This window comes from Grammomys surdaster, unplaced genomic scaffold, assembly GCF_004785775.1.
Source record: "Grammomys surdaster isolate TR1022 unplaced genomic scaffold, NIH_TR_1.0 222, whole genome shotgun sequence".
Lineage (NCBI taxonomy): Eukaryota > Metazoa > Chordata > Mammalia > Rodentia > Muridae > Grammomys > Grammomys surdaster.
In genome coordinates this window covers 2,297,897-2,315,190 of record NW_021604667.1, presented here as the reverse complement: position 1 = coordinate 2,315,190, position 17,294 = coordinate 2,297,897, and the positions used below count along the sequence as shown (strand labels likewise).

Below are 17,294 nucleotides of genomic sequence, written 5' to 3'. Positions count from 1 at the left end.
CATCACACAGGATGTAAATGTGTGTTGCACAGTTGAAGAGATAAGGCTACCCAGAGATCTGCCACACATTCACTGACTATGTCGTGTTATACCATAGTGTTGCACTTGGTAACCAGGGAAAAGGAAAGAAATCCATTCTGCAGGCCATTCTGGGTACATTGGATGTTCATAAGACATAGTGACAATATTTGATCCCAATCTTGGAAGAACTGTACTTATCTGATGGAGACAGGGGAGACAATAGGAAGCCATGACAACAGCTGGTGTGAAGGCACAGACATGGAAAGAAGACGATGTGCCTGAAGGCTGGGCAGTCTGCAGTGGCTGTGCCTGGGGCCAGGACTACAGCAATATAGGGGGCAGGTCGGACCATATTGACTTATTCCTGTCGGGTATGTGTGTGTATGAGTGTGTGTGTGTGTGTGAGTATGTGTGTGTGTGTGTGTGTGTGTGTGTGTATTCGACAGAGAAGTTGCCCATTTTCTTACACTGTTGGCAAAGTCTAGCACTGACAGGGTTTAGAGACAGAAAGCCTCCCCGCTTTCCAGGGAGTAAAGATGGTCTTTGTTGGAAGCATAAGAACACTATGAAAGGTGTTCTTAATGTCTTCCACTAGTTGTGAGAGACCAGTCATTTCCTTTGTTATGGAACAGTTTAAAAAGTAAAAGTTTCAGTCAGATGCAGTGGTTCAAATATGTAGTCTCAGCTACTCAAGATGTCGAGACAGGAGAATTGCTCGAGTCTAGGAGATTGAGGTTAGTATAGGTATTTTCAAACACAATTTGTTTTGTTGACCTTTTCAGCTAATTTTCCACCCTTTCTCCACTTCCTTGTACTCTTCTACATCCAGTCGCTCCTTTTCCAATTTCACGTTACATCTGTTACATCTATTCTATTACTTTCTCTTCCTTTCCTCAACACCCTTTTTTTCTGTCATAATCTCCTTTTTAGTTTCATGTTTGTTTTCTTTTTTGTTTGTTTTAATAATTCATTTATGGAGTTGAGGTGATGGCTCAGCAGTTAAGAGCACTGGCTATTCTTCTAGAAGACCTGGTTGAGTTCCACCAGTCATATCAGCTAACACCTGTCTATACCTCCAGTCCTAGGGGATCTGATGTTTCCTTATGACTTTTCTGAACAGTATATGCACATAGTCACAGACATTCATGCAAGCAAACAACTCAGAAATATAATCAAATCTTATTTTTGACTCACATTTTCTCTCTGTAGCCCTAGTGGTCCTGGAACTCACTCTATAGACTAAACTGGCCTGGAACTCTTAGAGATGTACCTGCTTCTGCTTCTGAAGTGCTGAGATTAAAGACGTGTGCCACTCCTGCCTGGTAAAAATATATAAATCTTTTTAAAATTATTTAAGTTTAAAAAATTAGGTGTGTTGTGTATGTGCAAGTATGTACATGTGTGTGCATGTATGTATGCCAGTGTACTTGTATACACATGTGTATGTGCACATGGAGACCACAGGTTAACCTTTAGAATAATTCTCCCTCTTTTTTTGTAACTGATCTGGAACTTAGGTAGTTTGGCTGTCCAGTGATACTCCTGGATACACTTGTTTCTGCCACCTCAGTATTTGGATTACAAACATATGCCACAACGTCCAGTTTTTTTTTTAACCTAGTTACTGGGAATAGATGTCTCTGTGTTTGTATGGCATGCACTTTGCCAACCTATTGACCTCCTAAGTCCCTCAGTTAACAAATCTAAACCAAGGAAACAGAAATACTCACCAAATCACGAAACACTGCCACTTAAAAAAATCAGCCTATATAAGCTTCAAGTTGAGTTGTATATGACTTCTCACTAACCAGAGCCCTTTTTTCTCTGTCTCTGGCAGTTTCCTATTGATTGATTCTCAGTCTTGGTCTCCACATTAATCCTTGCACCTCGGAGATCTGTTCTTCTAAGTTACTGCACCACATGGAAAATGCACTAGATAACTATGAGCTACGCTAACTCCTTCAGTTTACAAGAGGGGTATTTCACAAAGGGAAAGCTGCTAGTCAGAGCTGTGACTGCCTGTGACAGAGCCCTGCATCAGTTCTCTAGGTCCTCAGGGCAGATGGGCTCTAATGTTGACAGACCATATAGGGTGTGCTGATGTAAAATATCATGGAGCTTGGGAAACATGACAAAGCTATTGCTTCATTAAGATTGCCAGGGCCTCTCAGTGTGACTCAGCAGCAGAGCTGCTAGGGCAGACATGAAGGTGGACTTTGACAATATGCATCTTACTTATTCCTTTTCCTGGAATATTTTGGCACCCAGTGAAATCTTGCTCCCAGGAGCAACCACACAGAGAGGGTGAGAAAGCTGCCCAAGAAGCTGTTCTTTTCTGGTGACTGTGTATGGTGGGCACATGATTTATTGAACTGAATTTTATACATCTGTGAAGGGATCTGATTCACTGGTGCGTGGGAGAAGGTGTGCTCAGGGCCATGCTTTATGAGCACCTTCGATAGCTCATTCAAACTGCAAAGATAAATTGAATGTCTAGCAAATGTTGAACAGAAACTTGCCCACGCTTAGAATCTGAGAGAAATGACATGAACACCGTTTCTCCTAACACCAGGGCTCCCATCACTGTGTTAAAGTTTTGGGTTATCTGAAGTATGTGCACTGGCCTCCATGGGGTGTTTTTGCCTCTTATGTTTTGTTTCCATAGGTTTTTCCACCTTGGAGCCTCATCATCTAAAGGAAAGAAAGGAAGAAAGAAAGAAAGAAAGAAAGAAAGAAAGAAAGAAAGAAAGAGAGAGAGAAAGAAAGAAAAGGATACATACACGGAAACACACACACACACACACACACACACACACACACACACACCTTTGCCATGTTTCCAAGATGATTTACTCTTAGCAAATGAAGATTTAGAATACTGGAAACCTGCTGCTAAATATTAATCCAGTAATACAAGCAGTTCCTCAGTGAAGACCTAGCCCCTGCAGTGTTTCCCTCTGTGTCTGTGTGCACATGCTTCATAGGAGCCATAGATGAAGAAATATGCTTGATTGTTTTTTTAAATGACAAGTTTATTGAGATGCAATTCACATATCATAATATCCACACCTTTAAAGTGTATAATACATTAGGTTTCTTAGTCTATTAAGAGAGTTATTCATCCATCAGCACTATAATTTTGGAACATTTCAGCGCTCCCAAAGAAAATTGTACCCATTAGCAATCACTCTCCATTTCTGTCTTCTCCAGGCTCAAGAAAGCACGAATCTATCTTCAATGTCTATGTGCTTGCCAGCAGTTTGTGTCAGTGAAGTCATGTGTGTGATCTCTTTGATCTCTAATGATAACCTTGAAATATGTCCTGTTATTTTAGTACTTTTGCCTACATTACCTTCTAGGTAACAAGCACAGAGAAGCTGGGAGCAGACCAAGATAGTGAAAACATGAAAATCCATAGCATTAAGGGCATTTTCCCCCAAATGGCTTTCTCCCAAAATCCAGGCTGAAGTGTCCATGCAAAATGTCAGGGGGATATGGGAGTCTTGGTACAGACCCTGGGGCCACTGCTTACAGGGCAGTATGGTGCAGCTGAGGCCCTTCCAGATATATGTCCACAGCCATCGGTATATAGTTCCACTCTAGCTGCCACCCAGTCTAAACTATTTTAAGTAAACAGATCTGCCCAGAGCTTCTGTTACAAGGCAATATAAAGAGAGCAGTGGAAGGTATAGCTGATGGTAAGTACATCTTGTTCCTGGTCACGATCACTATGGCAACCAATAAGGTCCTCATCCAATTCTTGATAGCAAGTGATTATTTTTACATAACAGCAGAGGAAGCAGAGCCCCAGGGAAGTAAAGAGAATTGATCAAGGAACAGAGCTTGCAATGAAGCCAGGATCTACTGTAATACCTAAGACATTGAACCATTATATACATAAACTGCACTGAGGTCAAACTCTTCCCTCCTGACATTTAAAGCTTTTTCACAAACCAATCTCTCAAATTCTCAACACACTGTATCTGCTGGACTCATCTGTTTGAGATGGGTAGGTAATATGATTGATTGTTCTAACTAACAAAGAAGCAGGACTATGACAAGAGACACTTATCCAGGATCCCGGATGGAATGCATTAATTGCCTTGATATAGAATAAAAAATACTTTTAAAAATGCCAAGAAGTTACCAAGCCTTGCAGAACAGGGCTTTGGAACTGGAAGACCTCTTTTACACTGCAATGCCCTTGTTTCAAGGGAAGAACAAACACTTTTGTGTTTGCAGGAAAAGATCACAAACACTGCAAAAATCCCAGTCCAAACCTTGAGAGGGAAGTAATAAAACGGAAAATAAAACAGAATATCCATAGGAAAAAATTGGATGGGTGGGAACAGACAAGTGAGTGTCTTATTGTACTGTTTGAGTTTGGACTATGGCAGGATCCTAACAACTTAAAAAAGAAACAAAGAACTTTAAAAATTGAAGGAGAAAAACTGCATAGCTGACTGAGATATAGGTGGGTATGGGTTGGTTTGTTTTGTCCTTAACAGGTTTCATTTACTGTTCTCTGTGAACAGATTCTATTGCATCTCCTTCTCTGGTTCTAGGTTCTGAAACCAGGACCTGACAAAGCAGAATATAGGTCTTAATCATTCCAAGGCATTGCAGTAATCAACTGCCTCCCCCAAGGTGACCATAGTCTTTGTCATTCAGACTCACTGGAGCACAGACACCACTGCCCCCATATGGGGAATCTGACACAGCATCTAATGTATCTTCAGGAAAATGGGTCTTCTATGATCTTCAAAGATATCTTCTGGATACAGGACCTGGAATTATTTGTCTACCACTGTTTTGAAATCTGGACCTTAACAACAGTCTTTTTCCAGGCTTAACAGTTGCTGAATGTTCTTGGATACAATCATGTAGAGAGATGAATGTAAACTTGGCTCCCAATCTCACTTGTTATTCCACTTGAGGGAGGTGGAGATGTGTGGATCTCTGGGGTTCCTTGATGAATTCCAAAACTGTGGGAGACCTTGTCTAAAAAAAAAGTAAGTTGTCTGAAGAATGATGCTAAAGGCCTTCATGTGGACACATCCCTGAACAACACACACACACACACACACCCCAGGATGACTAGATGGAGCAAGAGGGCCAAGTAAAATATTTTCTATAGCATTCTCTTACCCTTGTGACTTATCTCCTATATTTTATTTTGCACAAAGCTGCAGTCACATCACACAAGATACCTAGACATTACAGCCTGTTTCTAAACATGGCGATACTCAGAAAAATCTCTGATTTTTTATGCCCTTAAAATAATCTAAATTGCTAGGGACTTGGTATCTAAATCAATGAGATCCAATGGGAGATAGTGGATACAAAGTGTTAAGAGGTGATCAAGTGCTGTGGAAATAGGACTAGAGCTAGCACTACGACAGAACTGCCTGCCTCTCAGTTGGTTTTGCCTATAATTCAACACTCTGGGGACTGAGCAGGAAAGATGGAGAAATCTATACAAGACTGGTTACATAGTGAGACCCTGTGTTAAACAAAACAAAAAACTCCCCAAAACAAAAGCAAAACAACAACAAACCCCCCAAAACCAAAGGGAATGCTTTGCATATTTTTTGTGCATTTAGTGTTGTCATTTCTGAACAAGATGGCTTCAAATGGGGCTCAAGGACTACTCCTTTGGAGGGTTCAAACACCCCTAAAACTGAAGGCATGACTATTAGACATTTTTCTTCTAGGATGGAGGACCAAAATAATTCAACCAAATGCCTAAAATTGGTGATTAAGAACCTCTACATCGGATTGCTTTCCATTTTCCCCATTCCGCCCCCTTCGCAGCCCACTCAGGAGCTAGCTACCCATGCTTCAGCTGTCATTTAGGGAGGGGAGAGGAGGAATGAGAAGACGTAGTTCACAGAACCTGGGGTTCTCATGCATCTCCTCACAGTGTCTCATGTCTTTGCCCCCAGCTGATTTCTCAGACAGAATGCTCCAGGCAAATGAGTGGGTTAGGGGCTTATAGAGCCAATGTGAAGTACAGGTTGGAGGAGAAGGCAATGTGCATCTTGGGCTTAGAGTAAACAAGTAAGTGCCTGCGGGAAACTGCAGCTAGTACTGCTCCAAGGAATAAAAAAAATGTTGTCGCTCTGATGATTTTCATGGGTGTCTGCCTCCAAGGAAACTGCCCAGGTGCTAATGATCACAAGGCTGAGTAGGATCAACAGAGAGCAAATCCTTACTAGTGGAGGGATACTAAGATCTCCTTTGTTCCTGTGGGAAGTGCCAGCATTCTGAGAATCTTCACCCAAGGCTAAATTCCCAGGGCTCATAAAGCTGGAGGCTGTCCCTAAGAAAGACTGTGACCGAAGACTTATAATCTATGCTCCCATGTCCTGCTTCCTTGTCTAGACCCTTTCCCCTCTCTTTCTTATTTAAACACTCTTGCAGGCCAGATTATCTTGCCAGCCCACTCTATGAGTGCAAAAGACTTAATCAGCTAAATGTGTTTTCTCTGAGGTGGCTCCTCCTAATGAATATGAATTTTGGGTGTCTAAAACCCACTATGTTCTGCACATCTGTGTGAAAAAGCCTTTGAATTAGGAAATCCTTTTATATCTGGTATCTGTTAGGTCCAGTTTTCATCATCCCTTGTTCAGTGCCCAGAGCAAAGGATATTAAATAAAGGCTACACTGCATTTCACGACATCTGATTCAAAATGTACCTGAGACAAAAATCAATAGAGGTTATAGAGAACATCAACCAAGCAGATCTAATGTACATTTAAAGGACAGTCCTCCCACTACAAAGACATAGCCCTTTCAAGTCCATATGAACATTTGCTGAAGTTGCCATATACTGAGTCATAAATGAGTCTCACAAACTAAAAAGAACTGAAATCACAGTGTGTTCTCTGACTCTGATGGGATCAAGCTAGAAATCAGTAACAGAAAGATAAGACAAAAAGCACAAATACTGTGCTTTAAAACTGGGCAGTGTATTTCTCAGTAAGTGATGTGTCAAAGGGAAAGATTCCAAAGAAATTAGGAGATATTTTCAGTGGAGACTGCAATATAATTTAGAAAAGCTTGTCGTAAAAGCATTTCGGAGATGTACATTTACATCATTAGATCTTTAACCGTAAGCTGTTACTCTAAAAGCTACAAAAAAAATCAGTAAGATGAACTCACACCATGTAGAAAGAAGAAACAATAAAGATCAAACAAAAGAAAACAGAACAACGAAATTAAAAACAGAGAACAAAAGATAAAAAGCAACAGAACAAACAAAAACCCCAGAGCCTTTGAAAAGAACAATGAAAATTACAAGCCCTTCTCCAGCTCTCAAAATAAACAGAAAAATTATTAAATGAAACAGACCTTGTCAGTACAAACAGTGTATACCAAAGGTAACCTAAGGGTCCAGTCCTAAGTGCTCTACACATATCTTTGACCATTTCAGACCAATTCCTTAAAACGATAAACTTTTCCAATTTGTCTAATCTGAATTAAGTGATCCGAGTAGTCTTCAGCAGAGGAAATGCAACTGGGACCTTGACTTATGCCACAGAAAAGAATTTCCAACAAGCCAGTTTGAAGCAACATTAGAGTTTATTAATGAAAAGTGATTCCCACTCAAGGAGGGTGGACATGAATAAACACACAGGCTTAGGTATCTTAAGAATAGCTACATGTGTGTCTCTTTGGAAGTTACATTATTCTGTAGATGTAATTTATAGCCAATTTGAAAGATTAAGTAAAGTTTGAAAATTAAGAATAAATGAACTGGTTTATTTTTCTTTACAAATGAAATTGTAAATGGTTTATGAGTACATCGAACAGATTTATGGATGACAAAATTGTGCTGATAAATATGAAAAATCAAAGTTCACAAGAGTTTAAGACAGATTTTGGCCTTAAGCATCATTCATGAGTTGCTTTAATACTACTTTTAGTATTGTATTAGCATATATGATTACATATAATAATGGGTTTCTTTTTTTTTAATTGTTTTATTTATTTACATTCCAAATGTTGCTGCCATCCTGGTAACCCCTCCAAGAGTTCTTCACTCCATCCCCTTTGCCTCTGAGAGGGTGTTTCCCAACCCTCTCACCCCCTCAAGTACCCCACCACACCCCCATTCCCTTTCCCTGGGCCTTCAAGTGTCTATAAGATTAGGTACATCCTTTTCTACTGAGGACAAGGCAGTCCTCTACTAAATATGTGCCAGGGCCTTGGACCAGCCCATGTAACTCTTTAGTTGGTGGCTTAGTCTCTGGGAGCTCTCAGGGGTCCAGGTTAGTTGACACTGTTGATCTTCCTATGGAGTTGCCTTCCCCTTTAGCTCCATCAATCCTTCCCCTAACTCTTCCATAGGGGTCCCTGACCTCAGTCCAATTGTTGGCTGTGAGTATCTACATCTGTCTCAGTCAGCTACTGGTAGAGCCTCTCAGAGGACAGCGATGCTAGGCTCACCTGCAAGCACAACATGGCATCAGTAATAGTGTAGGAGTTTGGTGCATGCACATGGGATGGTTACCAAGTTGGGCCAGTCACTGGATGGCCTGTCCTTCAGTCTCTGTTCCATTTTTGTCCCAGCATTTCCTTTAGACAGGAACAATTCTGGGTTAAAAATTTTGAGATGGGTGGTGGCCCCATCCCTCCTCTGGGGGTGCCTGTCTATCTACTGGAAGTGATCTCTTCAGGCTCCATCTCCCCACTGTTAGGCATTTTTGGCAAAGGTCATCCCCATTGAGTCCTGGGTGCCTTTCACATCCCTGGTGCCTGGGGCTTTCTAGAGGTTCTCCCCACCCCTGAATAATGGATTTTTAAAAATGAAACCTTTGTACATATACATAACTGCTTTCAAACTATCACCTGAGATAGTTCACAAAAGTGAATTATATATAGCTGTTTTGCAGGTTGTCTTTGCAGTCATTTCCTTGGTTGTATTAACATTCTTGACTTTCAGGCAATGAGAGACACAAATCAAATCTAAGAGAGTGGATGGTTTTTTCCTCATGCCTCCTTAATTTTCTCTATTTTTAAAAAGTCTGTCTCACTATTTTTATTTAGGAAATAGATTTGATAATTTAAATTCTACAATAAAACAGCCAGGACCAAATGACTTCACTGGTGAATTCTATGAAGACAGCTAAAGAAGAAAATACCAGATCTACCTAATTTCTTTCATTAAAAAGATGTGTTTCAGCAAACTTTTCAACTCACACATGAGGCCAACATTAACTAGATAGCACAAACAGCCAGCCTTCAATATTACCAAATCAGTAAAACTACAGGGCCAAATCCTTTCCAAATGTAAGTTCAAAACTCATTGATAATATACCATGACTCAGCAGAGTTTATATGGTCATATTATGGGACTGTTGTGTGACTCACTGCCCTTCAAGATAAACAATACCATCTTTATGGCCCCATATAAATACTAGCAGCACCAATTGAACTCAGAGTTTTTAAAAAGTGGGTACATAAAGATAGGAGGGTGATATGGTTGGGGTGAGCTTGGAGGAGTTGCAGGAGAGAGACTGAAGAATGAGTTTGATCAGAAACACATGTGTGTGTTTTGTGTGGAATTCTCAAAGTACAAATCAAAAGATTTTTTTAATACTACTGTCAACTTTTCATGAGCAATGCTTCATCTACTGCTTTGCTTAGATAACTTGGTGCTCCACTCCTTTTTTTTTTTAAACAGGTAAGAGAGACTTTATTTTGGCACTTGTGCAATGGCAGTAAGAAAACAAACACAATTCTCTTCAAACAAGACAAGAGATGGTTGAGATGTGGCTCAGTTGGCTTGTCTTGCACATATAAAGCACTACATAAACCAGGCCAATGCTAGTAATTCCAGATTTGAGGAGGTAGACAGAGAAGACATTAGATTTCAAGACCATTACCAACTATATAGTGAGTTTGAGGCCAGCATAGGTAACCTGAGAGCCTGTCTCAAAAAGAAAACCAACCAAACACACCCAAACCAAACACCACAAAATAAACAAACAAAAATAAATGGAGCCTTCTAAGTACAAGATGAGTTAGTAGAAAAATACATGAGGGTTTCTACAGGTGACAACTGAAAGTATTTAGGCCATCTGTGTTTCCCAGTTGTGTGTTTTAAAGTCAATTCCTGTCTTCCCATCATTTTTATTTTCTAATCAGATTCTATTTCCGTACTTTCTGGGGTTCGTCCACTGACCTCCCTAGGGTGGGCCCAGGGATCACTGAGGATTCCACCGTCTTCTTGGATTTTCCTTCTTCAGACTGCTGGCCAAACTATATTCTGATTGTTACTTCCCTTCCTTCCATCTATTCAACCCAGGAGCCAGCATTTGAGACCCCTGATGGGAGGGAAATAGGCAGCTGGGCTCCTCACTTCTCAAATAGTAGCAGGTCATGCACCCTCCTAAAATAGTAAATCTGATTTATAAGCACCTTTAAATAAGTCATTTTTCAAGTCAAATGATAACCTCACACAAATACCTAACAGGCTATAACTAAGTAGAAGTTTCCTTGACCTTTGGTAATGAACAGATAAAGCAAAGTAATTAGCACATAATTAGGAAACCAATGCTACTTTTAAACTAAACAAACTGCCTCCCCACCAGTTTTACTCAGATGATTAATTTTCTACTTTGCTCACTTTATTTTTGTTAAAGGGACAAAGGGAAATTCCAACTACCCGTAAGACCATTGTTATGGCGCAGTATGTATGGATTTTTTCAATTAGTAAGATGTTACTGTCATTCAGAGCTCCAAACAAGGTGTCATTATTTATGTCAAGTAGCAAATTTTAAACCAAGAGTGAATTGTGTAGAAAAGATCCCCTACGTTTCTTCTCTCTCCACCATTGCTCCTCCCACCAGCAGCAACTATGGTCATCTCAAGAGAAGACCGATTGAAAACACAGACTTTTGTTCTGGGATTAGGGGAGGGGTTGCAGAATTCTGGATTTGCTCTAGCTTTGATTTGATTGGCAGCCAGGATCAGTTTTGACAGGGCATTTCTTTTTTTCTTCTTTACTGGATATTTTATTTACATTTCAGATGTGATCCTTTTCCTCATTTCCCCTCCCCCACACAGAAACCCCCTATCCCATCCCTCCCCCCTCCTGCTTCTATGAGGATGTGCCCCCTCACCCGCCCACTCCCACCTCCCCTCCCTCGAATTCCCCAACACTGGGGCATCCAGCCTTCATGGGACCAAGGATCTCCTTTCCCACCTATGCCTGACAGGGCCATCCTCCTCTACATATACAGCTGGGGCCATGGGTCCCTCCCTATGTGCTCCCAGGCTGGTGGTTTAGGCCCTGGGAGCTCTTGTTGGTTGGTATTGTTGCTCTCCTCATGGGGTTGCAAACCCTTTCAGCTCCAATGGTCTTCACTCTAACTCCTCCATTGGGAACCCCATGATCAGTTCAATGGTTAGCTGTGAGCATCTGCCTCTGAATATGTCAGACTATGGCAGACCTCTAAGGAGACAGCTATATCAGGCTCCTGTCAGCATGCACTTCCTGACATCCACATCAGTGTCTACCTTTGGTGACTGCACATGGGATGGATACCCAAGTGGAGCAGTCTCCAGATGGCCCCTCCTTCAGTTTCTGTCCCACCCTTTGTTTCCATATTTGCTCCCATGAATATTTTGTTACTCCTTGTATGAAGGACCAAAGCACCCACACTTGGTCTTCCTTCTTCATGACCTTCATGTGGTCTGTGAGTTGTATCTTGGGTATTGCGAGCTTTGGGCTAATGAGCCATCTCTCCAGCTAACCGAGCATTTTAAGAAAGCTTTTCTAGTATGAGGACAACCTTAGAGCTGTTAACTGGCAAAATGGCAAGAAAGCTGCAATCACTCACCTTAGCCAGGAGAGGGCGACGCTTAGCCATTTGTGTGGTTTGGGACCTTGTTCACTGTTAATCTATAAGACAATATTATAGTGCCTCTCCTGGTCACTCTGTCTCTATCTCTGTCTTCCTATGTCTCTCTGTCTCTCTGTCTGTCTCTCTCTTACTCTCTCTTTCTCTGTCTCTTTCTCTGTCTGTCTGTCCGTCTGTCTGTCTCTCTGTCTCTCTCCCTCTCTCCCTCCCTCTCCCCTTTCTCCAAATTTCCATAACCCGGAATCAACAACAAGCATTAGTCTTCTTAAACTTGTTTGATTATCTTAGCAGATTTTGATTATTTTCCTCTGTGAACCTTTCACAAAATTAGCATATCCAGATGTACCTCCAACACTTCCCTCAGCTTCTAACAGACTTGCTCCCTTAAAACTTGCCCACCTCTTTTCATCCCCTCATCCAATAAAGGCTTCCATCCAATATTTGATACAACTGTAATTAACTATGGAAAAGACCGTGGCATGTGACCTTCCTGGAAAGATTTTCATTTCATGTTATAAGAGGACCTAGCAGAGCCCTACTCCACAAGAGGGCCCCAAAGTAAAGGAAGGGTGAGAGATCAATTCTAAACTTTATTTGAAGGGAAAGACTCATAACAGCCAATTTCCTATTTAAGAACATGGACAAAGTCAAACAGCTGACATTACCTGGTTTCAAGACACAGTAAAGCTGTAATAATCGCAATAGCGTAGTATTGATGAAAGAATAGAAAACATATTAATGAAATATAGTAGCCTAGAAAAAGATCCACATAATTATAATAAAGTGGCCTTTAAAAAGCAATAAATTCAATTCAGCGCAGGAAAAACAGGGCTAGAAAAACTGGATATTTTGATGTAAAGAAAATCTATACTTACACTCTTTCACACAAATAAACTCAAGCTATGTCATAAACTTGAATGTAAAATGCAAAACAATAAATTCCCAGAAAGCAACATAAAATAAAAAATCTCTACTGTCTTGGCTATGGTAATAGGTTTTTGGATATAACAGCAAAGGAAAGAAATGATTGATAACTTTTACTTGCTTACAAGAAAATTTTTCTCTCCTGTAAAAGACTAAGAGAATGAGAAGATAAGCCACAGACCGGTGAAACTGTTTTCCAAGATGCAGATCATAAAACACTGATATCTGAAATATACACGAATCCTTAAGATATCAAGCAAGAAATGAAAATTCAATAGAAGATGCTCTAAAGATCTTAGTAGATACCCACCAGAGAAGGTATACACATGAAGAGTGTGGCATCAGATGTTATTAGGAAAGTTCGAATTAAAATAAGGATGAAGTAGGTCCTTGGGGGAGTGCTTGCTGGGCGTGTATGAGGTCTTGTGTTTCTTTGGCAGAATTGCAAATAAATAAATAAATAAATCAAAGTTCAGAATCTAAAATAATGGCGACAACAGATGGTAATGAGAGTGTGGAGCAGTAGAAACCCTCACTTGCTGCTTGACGGCAATGCAAAGTGGTTCAGCCTTGATAGGAAAGAGCCCTTCAAGTTCTTGCAAAACTAATACGTTAACATATGACTCAGCAACTGCCAAGTTCAGTGGTTTTCCAAATGAACTGAAAACTTGTACCCACACAAAACCGTGAGTATGAATGCTTATCATGGCTTTATTCAGAATTGCTCAAACCTCAAAGCAACCAAGGTGTTCTAAATGCAAATGTACAAAAGGAACATCGGTTTATCAAGAAAATGGAATGCTCTGCACGTAAAAAAAAAAAAAAAAGACAGAAACAGATGTCAAGCCATGGAAAGACATAGAAGACACTTAGTGGGAAAAAATAAAACATTTTGAAAAGACGAAATACTTTATAGATCCAACTATTGACATACTGCTAAAAGGCAAAACTGGTGACAATAAAGAGATCAGTGGTTACCATGAGGGGTAAATGCAAGATGGAGATGGACTGGCAGAATGTGGGAGAGGAATTTCACTGTGTGATACTATATAGTGAGTGTGTATGGTAGAATATTCAGTGTACAGCAGTAGTAAAGATGTGTCAGTGTTGATTCACCAACTTAAATGGATGGATCACTGGGGGGATGTTGATCATGAGCAAGCTGACACCTGTATATAGAATGAGGATTATATGAGAAGCCTCTGGATCTTCTGCCCAGTCTTACCCTAAAACTAAACCTGCTCTACGAACATCTTATTAACTTTGAAGGGTTCGTTTTGTTCAGAACGGAGTTATTGGTGGAATGCCACAGCCTACTAGGGGAACACTCATGTGCCTGGAACAGGGTTTTCACTTCAAAAGTTTCTTGGTCTTTCACTAAGAGTCAGTTAATCTGAATAAATTCAAAATCTTTCAATGATACCCTGAGTCTTTCAAAGCTATTCCAGAATATTCCATCTGTTATTCTAGCTTTTAGTTAGCTACCTTTTCATTATTAATTTGCTTTCTTAAAAAAAAAGCTTCATGTATTCACTTATCCTCTCTGTTCTTTTCCTGGTCCTCTATTTAATACTCAAAATTTCCATAAGTCACTGTCACAAGTCACCCTAAATCAGTGGTTCTCAAACTGTGGTCTGTGACTCCATTGGAGGGATTGTATATTAGATACCCTGCACATCAGATATTTATATTCTAATTCATAACAGTAGCAAAGTCACAGTTATGGAGTACTAATGAAATAGTTTACTCTTGGGGGTTACCACAGCACGAGGGGATGTGTTAAAGGGTCAGAGCATTAGGAAGTTTGAGAACCATGGTTCTAGGTACAAGGCCCTTCATTTCCCTGCCCACAAGAAAAAAACAAAAACTTTCTGGAGTTTTTGGAAGGATGGAAAGATGGAAGGGAGGTATATGTTTTAATTATAAGAATATATGGTTTTTATCTTTCTATATGCTGGAAATTGTGTTTTATACTTTTTAAAAAATTAAACAAAGGTTATAAAATATGGATTGACAGGAAGCCATGAACACAGAATGGAGTTTCCCATGAACCTTCATTTGCCCCCATAGTTAAATGTTACATAACTACAGAACAATAGCAGAACCAGGAATTTGACACTGGTTTAATGTGTACATTTTATTGGATGAGTATCTGCCAATCAATGTACATAAATAACTATTTCATTACCACAAAACATCCCAGGAGCTACTCTCATATAACCTCGCCTGTCTTAATCCTCAGCCTCACATCCCTAAGCCCCAGCAACCACTGTCTTCCATCACTACACTCTTGTCAGTAAAAGAATGTTCAATAAACTGAAGGATATAGTATGTAGCTTTTGGAAATGGGCTTTCCCCTCTCATATACTAATACCCTTGACATCCATCTAAATCTTTACCAAGCCCATAGTTCTAAAGATTCTCTTGTGTCTTCTTACAACTACTAAAGAGGATGAGAAACAAACTTCCATTCCTCCTTCCCCCCACAAATTCTATAGGCAATCCATCATAGTGCTCCACCCTTCTAAATATACTGGACCATGTGCACTATGCGCTCTTACTCTATCTTAACCACGCCATCCTAGCCAAAGCTTCCACTATCATTTCCCACCTAAAGGACTCTGGCAGCTTCCCACATCTCCCTATTTCCAGTAGTTCTCCAATGGCAGTAAAAACCTCATTGACTCTTCCACCCAAATTCTTCAGAGCCTTTGTAATATTTTTAAGGTATACCCATGACACTGAAGCCTTATCAGTGTGGTCCCTCCTTGCCTATTTGCCATGACTCATCTTGAGCCTATCTGTTCCTATCTTACCCAACTCTAACCCATGGTTTGCTGTTCCCTAAGAGTCCACGTTCAGGGATGTGGGAAGGGATTCTGAGGAGGGTGCCGGGAGGTGGGGCAGCATTTGGCACGTTAATTAATTAATTAATTAATTAAAAACATGAGTCAAAGTACACGGGTAAATGCACTTGGGTGCTAGCCTTGGAGCCTGAATTTTATCCCCAGAACCCACGGTTGAAGGAGAGAATTGATTGTTGAGTGTTGCTTTCTGAGTTCCATGTGTGTACTAAGGCATAAGAATGCACACACTAATAAACAAATATTTTAAAATATTAGCGTGAATAAAGGTCTTTCTCCTCATTCATTGTTTTTTTTTATTCTCTCATACAGTACATCCAAACACAACCTCCATTCTCCTCCTCTCTCCCTTAGATCCACTGCTGCTCTCTGTTTCCCTTCAGGAAAGAGCAGGCCTCACAGGAATATCAACCTAACATGGCAAAATAAGATACAATTAGATTATGCACAAACCCTTGCTGGACTAGGCAACCCAGTAGGAAGAAAGGGGTCCCAAAAGTTGGCAAAAGAGTCAGAAAAAATCTCATTCCCTGTTGGGAATCCTACAAGATTACTAAGCTACACATCCACAGCATATGTAGAGGACTTATTTCAGACCCATACAGGCTCCATAATTGTCACACTTCAGTCTCTGTGAACCCCTAGGAATGATGCTTAATTGATTCTGTGGACCATGTTCTTCTGTTGTCCTTGATCTCGCTGATTCCTACAATTCTTCCCCCTCCTCTTCTGAGGGTTTTCCTGAGCTCTGCTTAATGTTTGGCTGTGGGTCTCTGCATCTGTTTCCATCAGCTGCCAGAGGAAGCCTCTCTGATGTAGGTTGTTAGCCCTTATTCTGGCTAGCGTTTCTTGCTTTTGGTTTTCTGACAGGGGTGAAATGGATTTTTCATGTAGATTTGATTAACATTTCTATGATTGCTAATGAAGTCAAACATTCTGGTCATGTATTTATTGTCCATTTTGCAATAGCATCTGTTCATTTACCCTGCCCATTAGCTAATTGGATATTTTTCTTTCTTGGTGTTTAATTTTCCAAAGTCTTCATATTTTTCTGGATATTAATACATCATTTGCTTGAATATTTAGCAAATAATTTTCCATTCTACAAGATGTCTCTTTACTCTGCTGATTGTTCCTTTTGCTGTGTCAAAGCCTTCTAATTTCATGTAATCTCAGCCATCAACCGAAGCTCTTATTTCCTGAATTATTGGACTCGTTCTCAGAAAGACACTGCATATGCTTAGGTCTTGAACTGTTTCCCCCATGTTTGCTTGTAGTACTTTTAGTAACTTAGATCTTTTGTTAAGGTCTTTGATCTATTTTGAAGTAATTTATGTTACAATGCAAGGTACAATATAGTTTAATTCTTCTCTGGGTTTCCTAGAACCACTAAGATGTGTTAGCAACTCTGTGAAGAATCAGATATCCATAGCTGCTTGAGCTTATTTATATATCTTCTTGTCTATACCATTCATCGGGTTTGTGCCACTATCAAATTGATTTTTAAAAAACATTTAGCCCTTCGGCCCCTGCCTGGTCCCTGGGACTGGAGCAGACACAGAGTCGGACTGCTCCTGTCCTGTGGAGAAACTGAATCCTGAGTCATCCAGGAGCC

General features: G+C 40.3%; 1 protein-coding gene across 1 annotated transcript in view; it reads left to right on the top strand.

Annotated features, from left to right (window-relative positions):
* Positions 1–250: 250 nt before the first annotated feature.
* The window catches only part of Kiaa1210 (KIAA1210 ortholog), a 119,253-nt gene continuing 102,209 nt past the window's right edge, over positions 251–17,294 (top strand). Inside the window, exon 1 of the mRNA XM_028773133.1 lies at positions 251–392. Coding sequence (XP_028628966.1) covers positions 251–392 — 142 coding nt within the window. The remainder of the gene's footprint in view (positions 393–17,294) is intronic.